Genomic DNA, 21,158 nt, shown 5'->3' on the forward strand with positions numbered 1-21,158 from the left:
CAGCTGCAAGCTGCCATGAACTATAAGATGCATCTGATTTCAGAGATGTTAAAATGTAAAAAACATATGTCTTAGAATCACTGAAATATGGCAGTTGGAAGAGAATAAATAGCACATCCCTAAATGCAACTGCCACGTGATCTGAAAAGGCTGGTGAGCCATCAACGATCTCTTTATTTAACTGACCTGAAAATGGACTCATCTCACAAATTATGGCTCCTTTTCCACTTTTGCCCACAATCCTGACACTCCACTTTTACCAAAGTGCCACTGGGCACAATTTATCCCATGCTTACAAGGCTTCATGGAAAGCAGTTAAAGCATCACAAACCTTGAAAAGCCTGGTACCAAGTGCTATGGGTGAAAACTTCAGGTCACAGTGTTATCTCCTGGGTCAGTCACTTAAAAATCTTCCTCCATTTTCAGGTTATGAACTTAGGAAAATTCTGGTCATATTCAGATACAGGGGAACCCTGTTTTTAAGGAAGGGTAAGGAGCACTTTCTGGTAACTAAAAAGGGATACTTACACGGTCCTGGGGGTGCCATCACCCCATCCTCTCACCCCAGTGTTGTGTGGTGAGAATCGGCCCTGGCCAAGAAAACCTTGAACACAGAGCCTGAGTGGGTCTGCCATCCCTGCCAGACCCGTCATACATCAGAAAAGCTATGAAGATGCAAAGTCACCTATGACGCTCCATGGTAACGAGACCATAAATCATGTTCTGTCAGTGCCATTGCGTGCTCAGTTCTTTTTGATATCTTTCTGAGATTCCTAATAGTGAGTTGTAGAATAACCATATGAAGTCAATAATAGTATTCTCCTCATTTTTTACAGATGAGGGGAGTGAGGCCCAGAGAAATTCACAGCCTGTTCAAGGTCTGGAGCCCGGATATGAATGACAGCATTCTGACTCCTGAATCTACATTCTCCCAACCACAGCACTATTCTGCCTCTTGTGAAATTTCTAGAAGAGAAGCCATTCAAAAGAAGACAAAGAATAAACCCAGGGGAATGATCTTATCAAGGAAGACTGTTCCAAATGCATACTTTCTTTTTTACTTCTGTATTTTTATACCAACCCAAAGATGCTTAGAACAACAATGGTTTAAAACAATTTCTTTCTACATCATTGAGACGTATTGCCTACATAAAGTCTAGGCACAAATTTTAGGGCCCCCTCAGCATGAATTATAATAAGAGTCAAAGTTCACAAAATGTTGGAGTTGGAATAATCTAAGTTCATTCATTTTTCAGATGGGGAAGCTGAGGCTTAGAGAAGTGAGGGAACTTGGCATTTGCCAAATTATCAGGGAGAATGGAGTAGTAGAGGTTCCCAAAGCTGGCTGCAGATTAGAAACACTTAGGAAGCTTCTAAAACTGTCCCTGCTCAGGCTGCACCCCAAGACCGATTCACTCTGAATTGGAGAAGGTGTGAGGTCCTGGCATTTTGGCTGAGAGTCACTGGTGCAAAGGAAAGAAAAATGGACCACCCTTCGGAAGCCTGAAGTTCTATACTTGGTTCTACTGTTATTTCCTAGCCTCATGGATTTAACGAAAGATTCAGATGCCATTTCATTATTATTCACATATGAAAATTATAAACAATCCAAATAATAGAGTGGCAATGAACTGTGGCATCTCCACATGAATTTTATGCTGTTATTAAAAGTGAAGTCTCTGAAGACTTTGTAAAAACATGGGATTCTGTTTATATCTAGTGCTTAGTGCCAAAAGCAGGATACAGAATTCCATGTTCATGATTTTTAAAAAATTTGGTAGAAAGTACAAATGGCAAGAGACTAGAAAATAAATACATCAAAAACTAATTGCAAAAGGCTACATGCTGTATGATTCTAATACAGTCATGCACCACAAAACATGTTTTGGTCAATGATGGACTGCATATACAACCATGGTCCCATAAGATTAGTACCATGTAGCCTAGGTGTGTAGCAGGCTGTACCATCTAGGTTTGTGAAGTACACTCTATGATATTCACATAACAATGAAATAGCCTAATGATGCATTTCTCAGAATGTATCCCCATTGTTAAGCGACACATGACTGTATAGGACATTCTGGAAAAGGTAAATCTATGGAAAAGTAAAAAAATCAGTGGCTTCCAGGGAATACAGGGGGGAAAGGATGGACAGGCAAAGCAAAGAGGAATTTTAGGGCAGTGAAACTGTTCTGTATACACTACAGTGTAATGGTGGATACACGTCTCTGTATGTTCTATGGGTTTGGACAAATGTACAACACCAAGAGGGAACCCTAAAGTACACTGTGGACCATGCATGATAATGCTGTGTCAGTGTAGGTTCATTGACTGTAACAGATGTACCACTCTGGTGCAGGATGCTGATAGTGGGGGAGGCTGTGCCAGTGTGTGGGGTCGGGGGATATACGGGAACTCTCTGCAATTTCTGCTCAATTTTGCTGTGAATCTAAAACTCTAATGTTTTAAAAAACAAAGTTTCTTAATCAAAAAAAGTTAACTGGCGCCGTCTTGGCCAGTAGGACTATGTGATTTATTTCTTCTTGCAATGAAAAATACCCAAAAAAACAAAAACCAAAACCCATTGAGGGCATAAGTTCAAGGTGAGCAAATGCCGGCAAGATATCAGGCATGTTCTATCTTATGCATGCTTGATAGTTTCTTTTTTAATTGGAAATATATTATACCTGAAAGTAGAAAGATCACACTCTGCTCAGAAGATGAAAATGAGCAGTCGTACTCACCGTCCTTGCAGATGGCTCCCATCTGACACATTCCTAAGTCTAGAAGATACCCACTGGGGCAGCTCGTACAGTTCTTGAACCCTGGACCATTGCACGTCAAACAGCTGGCGTCACATCTATGGGGAAAATGTACAATTTATCATCCTGTCACACACTGGGCACAGGAAAAGATATGTTCACTATCAACCTCTTAATGTCTTAAACTTAACTCTCCCTTTGAAGATAACACAAAAATCTTTTCTTACAGTAATTGCTAAGTTTGACAACATTAAAGAAAATCTAGCAGGTAGACAGTGGGACTTTAAAGGAGAGAGAGCGTGTCCTTGAAAGAGAAATATTACTTTAAAGGTTTTAAAGTGCTCCTGAGACAAAAAAAAAAAATAAAAGTGTCAAAGATAAGTTGGGTTAAAGCTGCAGGGCAGTGGCCTAGGTAAACGTTTGAACCTTACTTTATCACTAATAATTCTAAGCTTCGTATTATTTATGAAGGCAGTCAAATAAGGAACCAAGTATCCAAATGCTAGGGCTTAACAGGAGGCTCCACCTACTTTTTGCAGGATTTGTATCCATTCTCTGAAGACTGGTCGAAGTAATAGCTGATACTACAGCTCTGCACGCATCTCCCATCCTCCATGAAGTAGCCATCTGTGCAGTTAATACACCCATCAGCGCCTGCCCCTGGAAAGCAAGACAAACGCAGGAAACAGAAACAAAACCTCAGGAGAGGTTGCACCAGGAGCTGCTTCTTGCAAAGTTTGTCAAAATGGCATTAATATGTTGCAATTTTAAGAGTTACCATTTATTATCTGTGGTTTTTCTTACATTCTTCAGGAAAAAAACTTTCTCACTTTAAATTGAACCCATTTGCCAAAAATGTCAAATCTCTTTGGAAAGAGGAGGAGATGTCCCTGAGATATTTAAGTTTCTCCATGAGAACAGGATGCTGATGACTGACTTTCGACGTGAATACATGAATGATTTTGAGAGAATATGTAGAGAAATATTTTTCAAGTAAATGCTGGAGAAACATATCAAGTGAATTTGCATGAGTGATGGCTAAAAACAGATAAAAGCCAAACCAGAGCCAGAGGAATAAACGAAAGGACGGGGGTAGAAGATACCAGCACAAGTGGCACAGAAGCGGTGACAGGGCTGACAGTCCTGGCCATTGAAGTACCGTCCATCCTCACAGGCGACGAAACAGCGGGACCCCTGTAGGCTGAAGACACAGACACAGATTGCTGTGATCAGGTCAAGAGGTAATGAATCCCCAGCTCCACAGGTAACAAATATAGTCCCCCCACCCCCCAGAGACCAGCGGATGTGGCAAAGCTTCAGAGCAGGGGAAACAGTCCTTGTACGCTTTTTTTTTTTTCCTCCTGATGCCTCTAATGGGGCTTTGTGCCTATAATGATGTCTGGAGCATACACATGTGCTGCAAGCTTTGGGGACATGCCTCTTAATTGTTAGACTGGCTGACACATTCCTTCTTTGCTCAATATCTTACAGCTTGGAGGTTTTTAAAAGTATTTCTTTGAAAAAAGACAGTCACTTTACCTAACAATATGCCTAACAATTCCCTGATATCCAGTATTCATAAAGTGTACTTTATAAAGACACTTCTTATAAAGTGTACTGACATAAATTTAAAAGCAGTGTCATGATTATAAACACAGTAGGACCACGTGGTAAAATGAATTACAATGAATAAGTGTGCAGAACTAACCCTGCCCACCCCCAGCCCAAACTCCCTGGAGCAGCCTTTTTTGTTTTTAAACGTTTCTGATTTTAGTTTTATTGGTCCCCATCAAAACAACAGAATTCGAATATATTTTTGCCTCTACTTCTTGATGTGTTAATTTTAAACTCTAATGAAGAATTCAACAAAATCACTTACCTTCTCCAAACATCTTAACTTTTCCTAGTTGTCTTATTGTTTAGCATTTCTAGGCATTATTTGTACCATATTTTCTCTAACACTCTTAGATCTTATCTCATGAGTTGCTAGAATGTCAAATGATATTTTTCATAGTCTACAGATTGACTCTTAAAATTAAAAACGGATACATAGAATTTACAACATTTAATATACAAATAGGACTCACTGAATAACTAAATAGTGCAAATGGAACCACACAGAAGGCCATGTAATCCTATGTCACCAAGTAGATGATACTAGACGATGGGTATCTAAGCAACAGGGTCAAGTGGTTTCTATTTTCTAACACTCTTCATATTGCTCGAATTCACATCTTACTTGACTGTGCTTTATATATGGATCACACTAACTTTAAAAAGTTAAAGTGATTTTTCCCTATGCTCATTAAACCACTTTGGAAAGAATAAAAGCAAAGTGGATAAAAAAGAACCCAACGCAGTCCTGTTAACGTTTTAATCCATTTTCTTCCAGTATTTTATGTGTATTTTTCTGTGTTTATTCTTAGCCACTATTTAAAAATTTACAGGTCTCTCGAGGCAAAATGGTCCACTCTAGAAGCCCCTGAGGAAGATGCTCGGAGCCTCAAGGAGATGGAGGCAGCAGAACTGGAAGTGCTCTCCATTCAGAGCTCACTGGCCAGGGACAGCTGTCACTGAAAAAGCCAATGAAAGGAAATCCCTTCCCTTTCTGTAGAGCTGGAAAAAACGACACTGCATCAAATGGATCCTTTTGTGGGTGGAAACAGGACCACCAAAAAACTTACAGAAGTTTTAAAAAAGCTGCCTAGTTTTTCTAATAAAGGACTCGACTCCTGAGACTGGCATTTATTCAGCAGGAGACAGAGGCTGCACTGTGTGAGGAAGGAATGAACGAAGTAGGATGTGCAACAGAGAGCTGTCACCAGGAACCCGGAAGCTCTCTGCTGCTTCAGGAACACAGGGATGGCAGGGCTAACGAAACTGCTGCTCTGAACACCTGGTTCTTTCTGTGATCGACCCGATAGCTTAGACCTGTGCTGGCCCACATGTTCGAGCACTCAGGGCTCCTGAGCGCTTGAAATGGGGCTAGTGTGGCCAAGGGATGGAATTTTAAACTTTACTTAATTTTAATTAATTTCAGTCATAATTTTACAAATTGTCACTTGGTTCAGTTATTGGCAAGATTTTGAGTAAGTCTGGAACAACTTGGCTATATAAAATCTACTTCAACTAAATTTTATAAAATCTAAACAAGTATTTCTCATAAAAAAATTATTGAACGAATTGAGATGTACTTTGGGGTAAAACACACACCAGATTTCGAACAGTTGGTACAAAACCAAAAGAGAAAGTAAAATACCTCACTAAGAGTCTTTCATAGTGATGACATGTTGAAATGATAATATTTCAGATGTATTAGGTTAAATAAAATATTTTATTAAAATTCACCTGTATCTTTTTACTTCTTTTAAATGTGGCTATTGGTATATTTAAAACTAATATATATGGCTCTCATATTTCTATTGGAGAGTGCTGGTTAACTTACTCTATAAAATGTTCCCTAAGAACTATAGGAAATAATCTTGTTCTTTTATTTCTCACATACCAATTATGTGTCAGTTATTGGAATAAATGCCTTGTAAATGTTATCCCAGTTAATCCTTATAATCCAGCAACAGAAGAGTTATTATCACTATTTTATAGACAAGAAAACTAAAGCTCAGAGTGGTTAAGTGACTTGGTCAAAATCACACAGAAAAATAGCAGGGGAGGTCCTGAGGCCACATCTATCTTCCTTCTTTTTTTTTTTTTTTACCCCCCCTTCTTTTTATTATACCAATCTGTTCCTTCTCCAGCAAGCATTAGGAGGCTGACTTGACTAATATTTATCAAGACTGAAGTCTTGAGATGAAAGGTGCTAAGCAAACTAACACCAAATCCATTTATTGAAAAAAAAGAATCGATAATCGATAAATCTAAATAAAAATGGTGTTCCAATTTTAACTAATGTGAAGAATTACTTGAGTGGAAATTTCCTGGGCCCTGCCTATTTCACCTCTGATCAAAGGTGGAAATAAAGGTATATCAGTCCTTAAAAGGGATCGAGCGCAGCAGGATTCTAGCTCCATGTAAACCCAGAGTCCAACCCCTCACTCAGTGCAGGATGTTTGACCCTCTCTATGGGTAGCAAGAGACTAGCAAGTTCATTTGAGCTGCATGATGTTCTCTCACAGTGAATCAACTCTCCGGCTTTAGCAATGAGCAAGTCATCCATTCAAGGAAGACATCTCCAGGTGTTAAATCTCTGTGCATACCATAGCATAATGGAACCAAGCCTGAGGCACTTAAGATAAGAGAATGACTGGCTATATGGAGAGAAATAATAAAGATAAGGGAATAGTTTTCAACCATCAAAGGAATGAATCAGGGGGATTAAACATAATTCATTGGTATTACGTACACAGTAATCCTTGACTGGCACACTGCCGGTCAAAAAGCATGAAGAAAGCCTCTCAAATGGCCATTTTCATTTACCTGTATCTGAGCCATCTTTTCTAAAGAGAATTTTATTTGGTTTATAAACCTTCCTTAGCCAAGATGGCATCTAATATTTCACATATATTGGTAGAGATAATGCAAATAGCAATCAACTGTTTAAATGGGAGTCAAACCAAGGGTAGATGGTAAGAGGGTTATTTATTTATATGTGGGTTTTATTCTTCATTTTATTTATACATTCATACATTGATTAATGATGGGAATATGCTCTGAGAAGTGCATCGTTAGACCCCTTGGTTGCTGTGCGATTAGCATAAAGTCCATTTAACCAAACCTAGATGGTATAGCTTACTACACACCTAGGCTATGTGGTAATAATCTTATGGGACCACCATCGTACATGCAGTCTGTCATTGACCAAAACGTTGTTATGCAGCGCATGACTGTACTGAGGAGCTCCTTGGGCTGTGTTATTTGATGAAATCCTTCACCCTCTTACCTTAACCCATCCCTACATTCTGTACAGTTGTGGGATTCAGTACACGTCTTGCAATTTTCACTGCATTTCCGGCAAAGATTTTTCTCTGTTTAAAAAAAAAATTAACAAAGTTATAAATCAATCAGTCAACTGGATTCCATAAAAGCATGTGGAAATTTCTAATGTTTGCTAATGTAAGCTATAGAACACATAGCCTTGAGTAGAAAACTGCCGGAAAAGCCCCAGATTCAACATTTGTTATCACTTCTTAACAAAGCTACACACAGGAGGAATTGTAGCACTGGGAAATACCTTAGAGATTCCAACCATTTTGCAGACAAGAGAATTACAGCCCACTTAATTCTTAGTTGGATAGTTTATTGGCTTTTTCCCCCTTCTTCCCATTCTCTCTCCCAAACAGGCTTTCCCAACTTCTGACACTGAAAAACTCACGAATGAGGCTGGGCAGCGCCCTATGTCAGGGTCGGGAGGCCATGCTTGCAGCTGTGAATGACCCCTGTGCTCACAGCTTTTAGGACTACTCTGATGAAATGCACTAGAAAGGGAAACTACGTTTAAGATGGCAAGGTAAGGGTTGCTTATTTATTTCTTGCATTGTCTAGAATAGTGCCTTATACTTTATAGCTGCTGTGGAATTGATATAAATGTTACTGTATTTCAGATAATATCTGTATTCTGGTGAATAAAAATGTGTTGATTGAACAAATATACTGAATACAACCTTTCCTGTTTAATACCAAACACAGGTCCCCAGTGGGAAAAAACGGCAAATGCATGATTGTTCTATAGCGAAAAATGGTGATTTGTTACATTAGGTAAGGCATTTTTCCTTAGGTGAAATTTTTCTAGAGACTTGATACTTTCTCTGAGATCAAAGTGGATAATAACCACGTATCTGTGTAGAACTGAATGAAGCTTTGTTCATAGGTTTCTCTTCCTTCATCTACTCTTTAAATGTTGGTATTCTTTAGGGTTCCACAGACGAACACTGCAATTATGGATCCCTTTAAGGACCTCCTGGAGTTCCGTCTCCTTTCTCAAGTCAGATCCCCACGGCACGAAATATGAAATCCTTTACAACCTTCTGGTAGTTATCACATGGTTTCCCCCTCACTGTGTCACTGAGAATACTGGACATGGCACAGGATCTGAGGTCAGATCACCCAGATTTGTGTTCCGCTTTTAGCAGTTCCAGTGGGCAAGTTCAGGGTTTCTGCTCTCCCACTTGTTAGAGATTACAAATGGTGCCTATTTTCAGCTTGTCTCGAGGAGTTAATGAAATTATTCAAGGAGACTGCATGAACTATAAAGCACTGTAAATGTGCTGGCAGTAATTATTAATACTTATGATCACTACATTGTATGTAAACCCATGTACTGAAAGAGAAAACTCTCATAAAAGGCAAAGACACAGAAGGGGAGAGAGGCACAGACCCCTCGTATCAGCAAAGAAATTGCTTGAACAGCCTTCCTTAATTATCCACCTCTCGGGTTCCAGAAAAAGAACTGACTCCCTCAATGATCTTGGTCCTATCATACAGCATCTAGAACCAAATTTCTTTTCCAAGGCTTAGCCTTCTTGATAGAACTTGGAATTTTTTTTTTCAAGGAATACTGCTTATTTCTGCAGATCCCATATGCCCCCTCGCTGCTGCCATTTTCTCCTTTCTCCATCAAGTTGTAGCTCATGTTCCCAATTTTGGGGAAAATAAGAACTACAGGGGAATCCCTACCCACTGCTCTAGAGAGGAGGGTGAGACTCCACCCGCCTCCTAGAGAAATGCCTGCCTGTGAATCAAGGGAGCATTGGACTTCTTAAGGAGCAAGAGTTTCCACTTCAAAATTCTTGCTTGATTTTTTAAAACGACTCTTATTCCTTTAAACTTGGGTTTTCTTCTTTTTTAGGTTGTACAGAAACACGATATCTCAGTGTCATCATATACCATGGTGTGACACACTTCCTAAGACAAATTATCAAGAACTCAGAAATCAGGGGTCGGCCCGGTGGCGCAGAGGTTAAGTTCACACGTTCCGCATCGGCAGCCCAGGTTTCGGTGGCTCGGATCCCGGGTGTGGACATGGCACTGCTTGGCAAGCCATGCTGTGGCAGGCGTCCCACATATCAAGTAGAGGAAGATGGGCACGGATGTTAGTTCAGGGCCAGTCTTCCTCAGCAAAAAGAGGAGGATTGGCAGTAGATGTTAGCTCAAGGCTAATCTTCCTCAAAAAAACAAATAAAAACCTCAGAAATCAAGCAAACGATACCAGAGCACTGTCTAACATTTAGGTGTGCCCAAGGATGATTTAAGTCTCTGGGGAGTGTATCTTTGTCTGTTTAATGATGGTTGATTAGGGCCAGAACTGTGAAGTTACATGTTAATTTACAGATTTTTATTTGGTAAAGTTGCAAATGATTTCTGTCCATTTGAAAAAATAACCCCCCAAATCCCAGTTATATGGCCACGTAGAAGTTAATCCATTTTGTCTCTAACTCGGCAAATGGATTTCATTTTGCCTTTCCTGGTGGACTATAATATCTGACAATCTCTGAACCTATTTATCACCTTGTAGGCTCCCTCATTAATGGGTTAAAGAAGTCTTTGACATAGATTCACCCTACATTTACACGAAAGTCTTCTTTTTTAAACTTTTCGAAAAGTACGCTTTGCTATCATACAGGCCTGGTTCCTTTGACTGGTGTGCAGAAAAGAGCAGGCCTGGCTGTTGTCCTCTGAAAGCCTGCGTGTAAGGTTGGCCCATGGCTAGTATCTGGGAACTAGGATTTCAAGAGGGCTCCCACCCCTCTAACTGATAAGAGTGGCTCATGATGCTTAAACTGTCTGTACAAACAATGTGGTTTACGCTGAGCATCTGCTTTCCTTCTAGGACTCTGGAATTGTGGTTTGTGCCAGGAAGAGGCTGTCTTCGTGACCAGACCCCAATAACAACCCTGCGTGCTGAGACTCACAGGACGTTCCCTGGAAGATTCCATTTCACACGTGTTGTCACAAAGTGTTGCTGGGGGAATTAATGCATCCTCTGTGACTCCCCTTGGAGAAAACTCTTGGAATCTCACGTCTGGTTTCCTCCCGACTTTGTTCCGTGCACCTTTTCCCTCTGCTGCTTTCACTCTGTATCCTTTTGCTGGAATAAGTCATAACTGTGAACACAGAGTACTACAGACTGAGTCTTGTGGGCCCTCCTAGCAATCACTGAATTTGGGGATGAGCTTGAGGATCCCCGGACACAGTTAGTTACAGGCATTTTTACAAAACGATTCTAAATTGTTCTCTTAAAAAAATTGGCTAGATTCTATTTGACATTAAGCAAGTTCTCGATTTCATGGAGGAGGAATATCCCTCCCAAGGTCACTCAAATGAAAACCTTACGTTTCCTCTTTAAAACTCAAATGTTTGAAATCAACTCACTGCTGTCCTGATATGATCCGTCAGGGCAGTGGGTAACACAGCTGTTGGTTTCTTCATTGAGGAAGTATCCATATTTACAGGACAGGCATTGGTCACCGTGGCTCCCAAAGCAGGCCTCACAGTTGGGGGCACACTTTCTGCATCGCTTCTTGTCAGCATGGTAGTGGCCAGGGGGGCAGCTGGACACACAGATTCTGTGTTGTGGAATGATAAGAAAGGCAGCATCATCAGAGACTCAGTCCTCAGCATTCTCTTGGAGGAGCTGAGCAAATAGCTGTTCTCAGTCTCAAAATCCTTTTTAAACCATGATGGTTGATACCACATCCAAAGGGACAAATGCTGTTGGTTAGAACTTTGTCCTTGCAGGGTGCTGAAGTAGCAATGCAGTGACATAATACCAAGTCTACTAAGTAGGACACGTCTTGGTACAAACCAGCTTCCAGTTCCAGTCTTGCTCCTTACAGGAGATAACGGTTAGGAACTGAATCTCAAGAGGAAAATTGTGGTGTTGGGTTGAAGGGAAAATATATGGGAACCCTGATTTTATGCAAAAAGGTCACTAATAAGGGGTTACTTCTATTTTTGTGTGTTTTTTGTCATATGGATCTTGTGTGTGTGTGCTGTCGTGGTGGTGGTTGTATGCTATTGTCTAAATTAATATAAATATATTTAAATTTATGTTGCTTACGCTAAACTTAAAAAAGAAATAACTTCCTTGTTTGACCATAATTGAAGGCCAGGGCTTTATTTATTCATTCAACAAATATTTACTGAGTACCAATTAAGTGTCAGCCATTTTGCTAGACTAGGAGATAATGAGAGGTGCTGAGGTAGCCAAGGGCCTTTCCTTTAAGGAATTTAAATTCCAGCATGGACATAAACAGGAACTGGAACATGTCTGGGTCTGTTTGGGTGACTGGAGTGTGGACACACCACAAGTCAGCTCCCCACAGTGAGTTTTTGCCTAAAGGAGGAGAGAGAAGGTGGCAGAGCCATGAGAGCCATGCCTGGAGGGCATGGCCTCTGCTGGGGCAGTCACTGTTTCACAGCCTTCCCTGTGGACACCTATCTGCACAGCTTGAGGCAGAAGCCAGGGCCTCAGAGGCATGGAGTCCAGGCAGGTCCGCCTCAGTGCCCAGAGTGCAAGAGTGAGGAGGAGCAGGAGCCAGCACCTCTGCTACATCAAGGGCTTGCACACTGGGGAATGTGGGCAAGCATCTCTTTTGCTGGTACACAGGCATTTTCAAGAAGGGCAAAGGCAGCTATGGCAACAAATGTCAATGGGAGGGAAACATCTGGAGGAGAAGACCAGGCACGTGCATAGCCAGTCCCTTCCCACCACCCTTCCAAATGCAAGAAAAGACATTTGCAGTTTCATAGCATACAGGTACATTTTCTGCTTTGCAATTCAGTATTGGTTTCACCATTTTGAATTACATGAGGAGGCGGCAGGCTTGTGCAGCAGCATCTTTTCTGTGCTTAGGTCCTGCTGGGAGAACACAGGAAGATGCTGCACAGGGGCACTTCGTGGGACATCCCAGGGGGACCTGACTTGGCTTCTCTCTTACCTGGTGTTATTTTTTAGCTTGTAGTAGTAGTGCAGACAGTCATTGCAGTGGTCCGGTCCTGGTCCATCACAGCCCACCTCACTGCACTCAGGGTCGCAGGGACCTTCCCAAAAGAAATCAGAACAACACTTGGAAAAGATGATTTTAAAGCAGATTGGTTTTACCTTAAATTTGGTATAAAATAAGACTTTTTTTTTCCCTAATGCAGTGAGAGTTTCTTTAAGATGGAGAAATAGGGGCCGGCCCTGTGGTCAAGTGGTTAAGTTCGCGCGCTCTGCTTCGGTGGCCTGGGGTTTCCCTGGTTCAGATCCTGGGCGCGGACATGGCAATACTGCTTGTCAGGCCACGTTGAGGCGGCGTCCCACATCCCACAACTAGAAGGACCCACAACTAAAATATACAACTATGTATTGGGGCGATTTGGGGAGGAAAAGCAGACAAAAAAAAAAAGAAGACTGGCACCAGTTGTTAGCTCAGGTGCCAATCTTTAAAAAAGGAAAAAAAATAAATAAAAAAGATGGAGAAATAATGTTCAATGTGGCCGTAAGCCCACAGATGAACTCTTGACTTTTTTGGGGAAAACCTCAATTACCTAAGTATCAAGAATGTAAATTCTATTCATGGTCTGGTCTTCAAAGTACATGTGGCTGCCTTGTGGGAGATAATATTTCGGAATTCAAACGTGCAATGCCACTGTAGCAATTTGGAAAAAAAAACTGCAATTAAATATACATAATGATAAAAATGTCAGATTTATAGAAAAATGAGAAGCTAAACTGTTGAAAGAAAAGAAGAAAAGGTGATTATTCAATGCCTGAACCGGATTGCCTGTTTCATTCAAGGTCATTAAAGCCACTGAATACCTCTGAGATACCATAGGCAGCAAGAAACATCATTATGGCAGCTGGCACAAGCTTATCAGCATCTAGTCTTGGATTACAATGCAGGTGCTTCAGGCACAGATAATAGATTTAAAATTGCATCCTACCAATAGGCCAATGGGCAACTCAACAAACGAAAACTACACATAAATTTAAAAAACGCGAACAGGCTTAAGGAATTCCAGACCTTGGATGAAGGTTCCTAATCTCTCTTGTTACATACTCTCTGGTATAGAGGTAGAGAAAATGCAGTCAGGGGGCAAAAAAAAACACGCCAGAAAGATGGAGCTATTTTATGATTGATGAAATTCTTTCAATGACATGGGCTAGTTACAGAAGTTTTGCTTGCATGAACTAATGTCCTTTTTCCTTTTTCTTCATGTCTGGGGGCATTTGGTCTCATAATCTTCAAGCTCTTTCCCACTGACAAATTCATATGATTTTAACTAGCAATAAACACACTGCATGAAATATACAAACAGTAAGCCAAAGGTGCCAGAAATGGCTTGAACCATATTTATTTTAATAGAAAGGATTTAGTGTTGAACCTTGGTCTCATGTAGTCATTACAGGACTATGTTGTACAATTACTCAATCACAAAATGGTAGAACTGGGGTAGAATGACTTAGAGAAAAATCTAGTAGTCAAACATCCTCATTTTACCTATAAGAAAACAGATGTTCCAACAGTTACAATGGCTTGCCAGGCATCATACAGCTAGGCGAGTTGGGATCAATATATGCCCTGATTCTTAGTCCAGGTCTCCTGCTTAGATGTAGCTAATCACGTACTAGAGATGCCCTTTTGATCAGAATGGAAATGAGTCATTTCAAAATGCTACAGACTTGAAATATATTTCTGATTAATTGCAAGAGTCATTTGACAGAACTGTTTATCTCTATTTCCCCTAAAGCTTTAAAATTGATCTCTAAGTTAAATTCCAGTTAGTACAACTTGGGACATTTTAGCTGTCTACTGTGGTACACAAGGAGAGAGTGTCTCTGCTGTTTATGGGTTGAAGTTCAGCCAGCTGTGGGTCCCTCAGTCCCTGGAATTCGATGAAACAGTACAGGGATCTGGTTATGATAATGCCATCTGTGCTTCTAGACAGGCTGACTTCTTAATGAAGGTGAAAATCACAGTTCCGAAGAAAAGGAGTCATGGGTGGCCCTAAATTTTCACCAGATGATTTCTACAATTAAAATAGCCCAAAAAACATGTATTCTTGATATGTGCCAAAGGGCTCTGTATGGCAAGTTCACATGCTGTGCTGTTTTTTTTTTATAATCTTAAACTGTCCCAGATGCAGTTTAGCATTTTGGGCTGCAGGGTAATAATGAAATAATTGTCTTTCTTCTCTCCCAAGTGCCAATGTGGACATTTTGGAGATGTAATGAGAAAAACCACGAGGATGAACAACTGTTCGCTCAGAATTTTAACAACACCAAAATTTGAATTGGAAACATACCACAAGGTACATAACAATACGTTACTATTATGGTCCATTTATGGTTTTGGATATATTTTCTCCTATCAGAGAAGGCAAATGATTTGCTAGTTACAACATGAATAGTAATGTTACAAGCTCAAAGCAAAATAAGACAAAATCTAACACAATCTAGCTCTGGTTAGCTCAATTAGTCTGAATTATCCAAGCTTTTTATTGACTCTGGGATACTGCCCGTCTAGAATAAAAGGAACCACATGCATATTTAAGATAGTCTGTGATGATGATTAATGAAGTAGTTTTATCTTCAGTATTGAGAAAAAGAATCTCAGAGAGCTGCAGGAAAAAAAAAAAAATTCTCTCTAAAGACACATTAAGCTGCTCTTTACAGATAGTTCTCCATTAGGAGAAACTTTGTTCATAAGTGTTACATATTATATCCCAGAAGCATGGAATGCTCGAAGTGGTAGCCAGTGCAATACGACAGGAACCAGAAATACACTAAGAAGGAGAAAAAAATTTTTACAGATGATATGGTTACAGTACCTAAACTCCCCCCTGGCCCCCAGAACAGCTCTAAAACATATAAATTAATAAGAGAGTTAAGCAAAGTGGACAGATATAAGTATGCAACAGTCAATAAATTTCCTCAATACCAGCATATAGTGGTTAGAAAATATGGAATATTTTCCTTTACAATAGCAACAAGACTCAAAATACTTAGGAATAACACTAATAAGAATAAAACTACATAAAATTAAAAGATTTCAGTAAATGAGACATGGTCTATGTTTTGGATGGAAAGATCATATATTGTAAAAACAATTCTCATGAGATTGCATGTAAATTCAAATTAAATTACAATGGGATTTTTAAAGGGAGACCTAAGAATTTCTATGAAAACAAGAAGCAGATGTTTAGCAGATATTAAAATATATCATGAAATGAAAGCAAATAAAACAGTGTGGGTGCTACTTGTTTAAGAATTATTACATTGATAAATCAGAAAGGTGGTACTAGCAGAGACCCTGGCAATAAGAACTTACTATACTGTTATAAAGGAAAGATCTTAAACTAATAAAAGAAGGATAGTAACTCAGCCAATGATATTAGTCTATTTGGAAAATAATTAAAAAGAGAACTTCTTTTTACACTACATATCATAAACCAAAATAAGTTCCAGATAAATTAATGGCCAAATGTAAAAATCAGAGATTACAAAAAAATGCATGTGAACAGTTAGCTGATTTTAAAGGATAAAACTTTTGTAAAAAAAAAAAATCGCAAATGTTAGTATCTGAAACTATAAACCTTACCCTCCAATTTTCTGTCAAAACAACACAACACAAAGCAAAAACTACATTCCAGCAACAAGTGATAACTGAGAAAATGTTTTCAACAAATATGAGACAATGTGAGAGACAATAACATACTAGGAATTCTTATAAATAGATAAGAAAATTGCTGCTACTTTGAATAGCAAATGGGTCAAAGACAGTTATATTTAATTCACAGCAGAGCTTCAGAGAAAAAATGTTTAGATTTACTAGCAATCAAAGCTATAAAAATTTAAAGCGTTCTTTTCTTTCTTTTTTTTTTTACTTTTTTCTTTCCACTCAGTGCTGGCAGGAGTGAGTGCAGTAAACACTCACACAGCTGGTCATAGTGTAGACTGGTACATCTTGTCTGGAAACAATGTGACAAAATGCATCCAAGCCCTGAAACTGATGATTCCCCTTGATGCAGTAATTCTCAGAATAGAACTCTATTCTAAAGAAATAAATAAAGATATAGACAAAGACTGAAATACAATATGTTCATCCAAACCTTGTTTAAAACGATGTAAAACTAAGCAAACTGCACATCCCAGATTACGGATTATATATATTAACGGTATAATCATAGGATGGACTATTACGTTGCTTTTTATATATGTGTTCTAAAGATATTTGACAATAGGAAAATATGCTCACAATAATATCTTTAATAAAAAAAGATATGAAAACTCTAAATATAGCATGGTTTTAGCTTTGTAGAAAAAACATGGATGTTGGAATATATGAATACCACACATATAAATATTTGGTGGGTATAGAAGACGGAAGAAAATATATCAAGTCTAAGCAGAAGTTGATCTCTGCATGGTGGGATGATGCATGAGCTTTCTTTCCTTAGCCTATGTCCCTGCTGGGAGCCAGCTCACCTGGATAATCCTCTGTACCATAGTCATCTGTGGGGTCTTCAACTCGGCTATAGCGGACACGTTCCACTTTAGGAAACTCGTTGGTTGGCGAGTACGGCTGCACGGAAGTGCCATAGAGGACCAAAGACCATTCTTTCAATTTACCTTAGAAAACAATAGTAAAACCACAGCATGACCAAACATTCACTCTTCCACTATGTAATTTCTTTAATAACTTCTCACCTAAGAAAAAGCAACAGGAGAAGAATTGTGGGAAGCAGATTCATATGAATCATCGCATCAGATTCAGGGCTAGAAATGCACATTTTCCACTGTCTGCATAATTAACCATTTAATAATTCACACATCAGATATTTACTGAGCACTGACTACAGGATAGGCTTTGATTTAACAAGCATTTATAGCAAGACTGAGAAACAAACTCATGTCAGATGGCTGGATCAAGGGTTGAATTTCAAATTATGGATATTTAAGGGGATCCCAGAGTTTTACAGAGGATTTTGTTTTTCTAGGTATCAGAGTCTTATTTGAGGTTTTTTCATTTTCATTTTTAAAATTTTGGCATTATCTGATTTGCTTATCAATAAATAGACCAAAACAACTACTTTGTTCCACCTGATTCCTGAATCAGTCATTTAGTCTTAAGAATACATCACTATTTTATATTACCTGATAGACCTGTGCTGTCCAATGGTAGCCATTAGACATATTTGGCTATGTAAATTTAAGTTAACTAAAATTTAAAAATTCACTTCCTCAGACACACTAACCACATTTCAAGTGCTCAACAGCCATATGTGGCTAGTGGCCACCATAATGAAAGCACAGATACAGAACACTTCCACCATTGCAGAATGTTCTACTGGACAGTGCTTCAGTATAGCATTTTCTGGTCAAGGGTTCCTTAGACATGAGGCAAGTGTTTTACCTCCCTTGGGTGGCATGCTCACAAGGAACATTTTACTTTAGTTTAGCCCTCATTTATTCATTTATTTCTCAGCTTTACAAAACTAACGTCTTTAATGCAAAAAGTAAACCAAAAACTACCTCTAGCTCATTAAGCTTAGTAAGATTCATATCAAAAAGAACCAACATGGAAATATACTGGTAGGAAGGCAAGCGCGCCCCCCCCCCCCCCCCCCAGCCGACCTTAGAACCCCTCCTCCTCTAGGCCTAATACTTAGAATCCAAACATGGTCAAGATTAGGGTTCTGCCACAGCCCAGAGAGTAGTGAACTTCATCTGTCAGCTAATTCATCTATTAGTATCTATAATCACCATCAAATTGATGCTTATTTTTCCAGGTGCTTACTACACTCTGAGTAAGTTTTATCCCAATTCAATGTTCACAACAACTGGGAGGTAGGTACTTGCATTCCCAATACACAGATGAGGAAACTGAGGCACAGAGGTTGATAACCTTCCCAACAACAGTAAGAAGACAGACTAATATTAAAACCTATTCTAGGGGCTGGCCCAGTGGTGTAGCAGTTAAGTCCATGTGCTCTGCTTTGGTGGTCTGGGGTTCGCAGGTTCAGATCCCAGGCACAGACCTACACAATGCTCATCAAACCATGCTGTGGAGGCATCCCAGATACAAAAAGAAGGAAGATTGGCACAGATGCTAGCTCAGGGAGAATGTGCCTCAAGCAAAAAACTGGAGGATTGGCATAGATGTTAGCTCAGGGAGAATCTGCCTCAAGCAAAAAACTGGAGGTGTGGCAGCAAATGTTAGCTCAGGGCCAATCTTCCCCAAAACCATTCTGGGGCTTTCAGTTTAAGATGGAAATGTAGGAAGATCCTGAATTCACCTCCTCCAATGGATGCAACAAACCTACAGCTACATATGGAACAATTTCCTCTGAAAAAACCTCCAAAACTAGCTGAGCAACTCCTACACATTGGGTGAAAGAGAAAAAGCCCAATCCAAGTGGGTAGGAGTAGCTGACACATAATCTCACCACAACCCCCTTGGTGTGGTGACCCACAATCAGGAGGGAACTAAGAACCTGGAGTTTCTTCCTGAGGAGCAACGGGTTTGAAACCAATATTGATCATTCCAACTTTTAAGACTTGCACCTAAGAGACAAATCCCCCAAATACTTAGTTTTGAAAGCCAACAGGACTTGTGTCTATGAGACCCATAAGGCTATCATGACCTGAGAAAGAGTTTTTAAAGATTTTATTTTTCCGTTTTTTCTCCCAAAGCCCCCAGGTACATAGTTGTATATTTTTAGTTGTGGGTCCTTCTAGTTGTGGCATGTGGGATGCTGCCTCAGCATCGCTTGATGAGCGGTGCCATGTCCATGCCCAGGACCCGAACTGATGAAACACTGGACTGCCTGCAGCGGAGCGCACGAACTTAACCACTCGGCCATGGGGCCGGCTCCCTGAGAAAGAGTTTTTAAATATTTTGTGGAAGAGGCTTTTCGTTTATCTCATAGCACTGGTCTGAGGGGCAGGTATCTAATTTAACACACATCTAGGGACCTACTGAAATACTCTCCAAAGATGGAGCCTGGTGCTCTTCCTCTGCCTCACTACAACTCACTGGTATCTCCTGGAAAGGAGCTTGTACACTCATCTGGTGCCTCGATTCTTGCCATTGTCACCCAGGGAACACATCTGCATCACCTGGCTCTGGTGGCCAGTGGGACTAATGCCTGCATTCCCACAGGAATGTATATATTGACATGCTTTAAAAGATGCTGCCTGAGGGTCTGGTTTCCAATCAGTCTGAATCTAGGTGCTAAGTGAGATCCTCCCTTTTGGGACACTGATAGGTCTTGACATGCCCTCAACTACCAGGATACACTCAAAATAGGCTGCTTGGACAATCACAGAGGTTTGACAGACAGCCAAGAGCTAGAGCAAGGTTAATAAGAAGGTTCATCTCCTACATGAGGCCACTCCTTCAAGACTGGGAGATGTAGCTGTTTAATGCATAGAAATCAACACAGGGAGTCAAGAAAAATGAAGAGACAAAGGAATATGTTCCAAAGGAAAAAACAAGATAAAATCTCGGAAAAAGATCTTAATGAAGTGAAGAGAAGTGGTGAAGAGTTCAAAATAACACTCAAAAAGACACCCGACAAGCTTGGGAGAAGAATGGATGAACAAAATGAGAACTTCAACAAAGAGATAGATAATATGAGAAAGTACCAAACAGAAGTTATAGAGCAAAGAATACAATACCTGAACTAAAAAAATTCTCTAGAGGGGTTCAACATCAGACTAGAGAAGCAGAAGAAAGGAACAGTAAACTCAAAGACAGGGCAGTGGAATTCACCCAATCAGAGCAACAAAAAGAAAAAAGAATTTTAAAAAGTGAAGATAGCTTAAGAGACTCATGTGACAACATCAGTGGGCCAACATTAACATTACAGGGGTGCCAGAAAGAGAAGGGTGAGAGAAAGGGGCTGAAAACTTATTGGAAGAAATAATAGCTGAAAACTTCCCTAACCTGGGAAAGGAGACAGAAATCCAGATCAAGAAAGCCCAGAAAGTTCCAAGTAACAAGAACCTAGAGACTCATACCAAACTCATTATAATTAAAGTGTCAAAAGTTAAAGACAAGGAGAGAATCTTAAAAGCTGAAGGAGAAAAATAACTTATTGTGTACCAGAGAACCTTCATAAGACTGTAGCAGATTTTTCAGCAAAAACTTTTCAGGCCAGAAGGGAGTGGAATGAAATATTCAAAATGCTGAAAGCAAAAAACTGCCAATCAAGAATACTCTACCTCGCAAAGTTGTCATTCAGAACTGAAGGAGAGATAAAGAGTTTTCCACATGCACAAAAGCTAAAGATGTTCATCACCACTACACAGACCTTACAAGAAATGTAAAAGGGACTTCTTTAAGCTGAAATGAATGGGCATGAATAAATAACAGGAAAACATAGGACAGTATAAGACCACTGGTAAAGGTAAATATACAGTAAAATTTAAAATAATCTAATGTTGTAAAGGTG

General features: G+C 39.8%; 1 protein-coding gene across 5 annotated transcripts in view; it reads right to left on the bottom strand.

Moving 5' to 3' along the window:
• PCSK5 (proprotein convertase subtilisin/kexin type 5) overlaps positions 1–21,158 on the bottom strand; it is a 436,446-nt gene that overhangs the window by 155,515 nt on the left and 259,773 nt on the right. For 4 of the 5 annotated variants that reach the window (XM_005604948.4, XM_014735411.3, XM_070248444.1 and 1 more), the window contains exons 14-20: positions 17,188–17,331; positions 12,656–12,758; positions 11,088–11,281; positions 7,660–7,744; positions 3,866–3,963; positions 3,293–3,422; positions 2,745–2,860 (exon numbers count right to left, since the gene is read on the bottom strand). In XM_005604948.4, the coding sequence (XP_005605005.1) occupies positions 2,745–2,860; positions 3,293–3,422; positions 3,866–3,963; positions 7,660–7,744; positions 11,088–11,281; positions 12,656–12,758; positions 17,188–17,331 (870 nt within the window). Of the gene's footprint in view, positions 1–2,744; positions 2,861–3,292; positions 3,423–3,865; positions 3,964–7,659; positions 7,745–11,087; positions 11,282–12,655; positions 12,759–17,187; positions 17,410–21,158 lie in introns of all 5 variants that reach the window. The other variant, XR_011431390.1, reaches the window with a different exon arrangement.

Source organism: Equus caballus, chromosome 23 (genome assembly GCF_041296265.1).
Source record: "Equus caballus isolate H_3958 breed thoroughbred chromosome 23, TB-T2T, whole genome shotgun sequence".
NCBI lineage: Eukaryota > Metazoa > Chordata > Mammalia > Perissodactyla > Equidae > Equus > Equus caballus.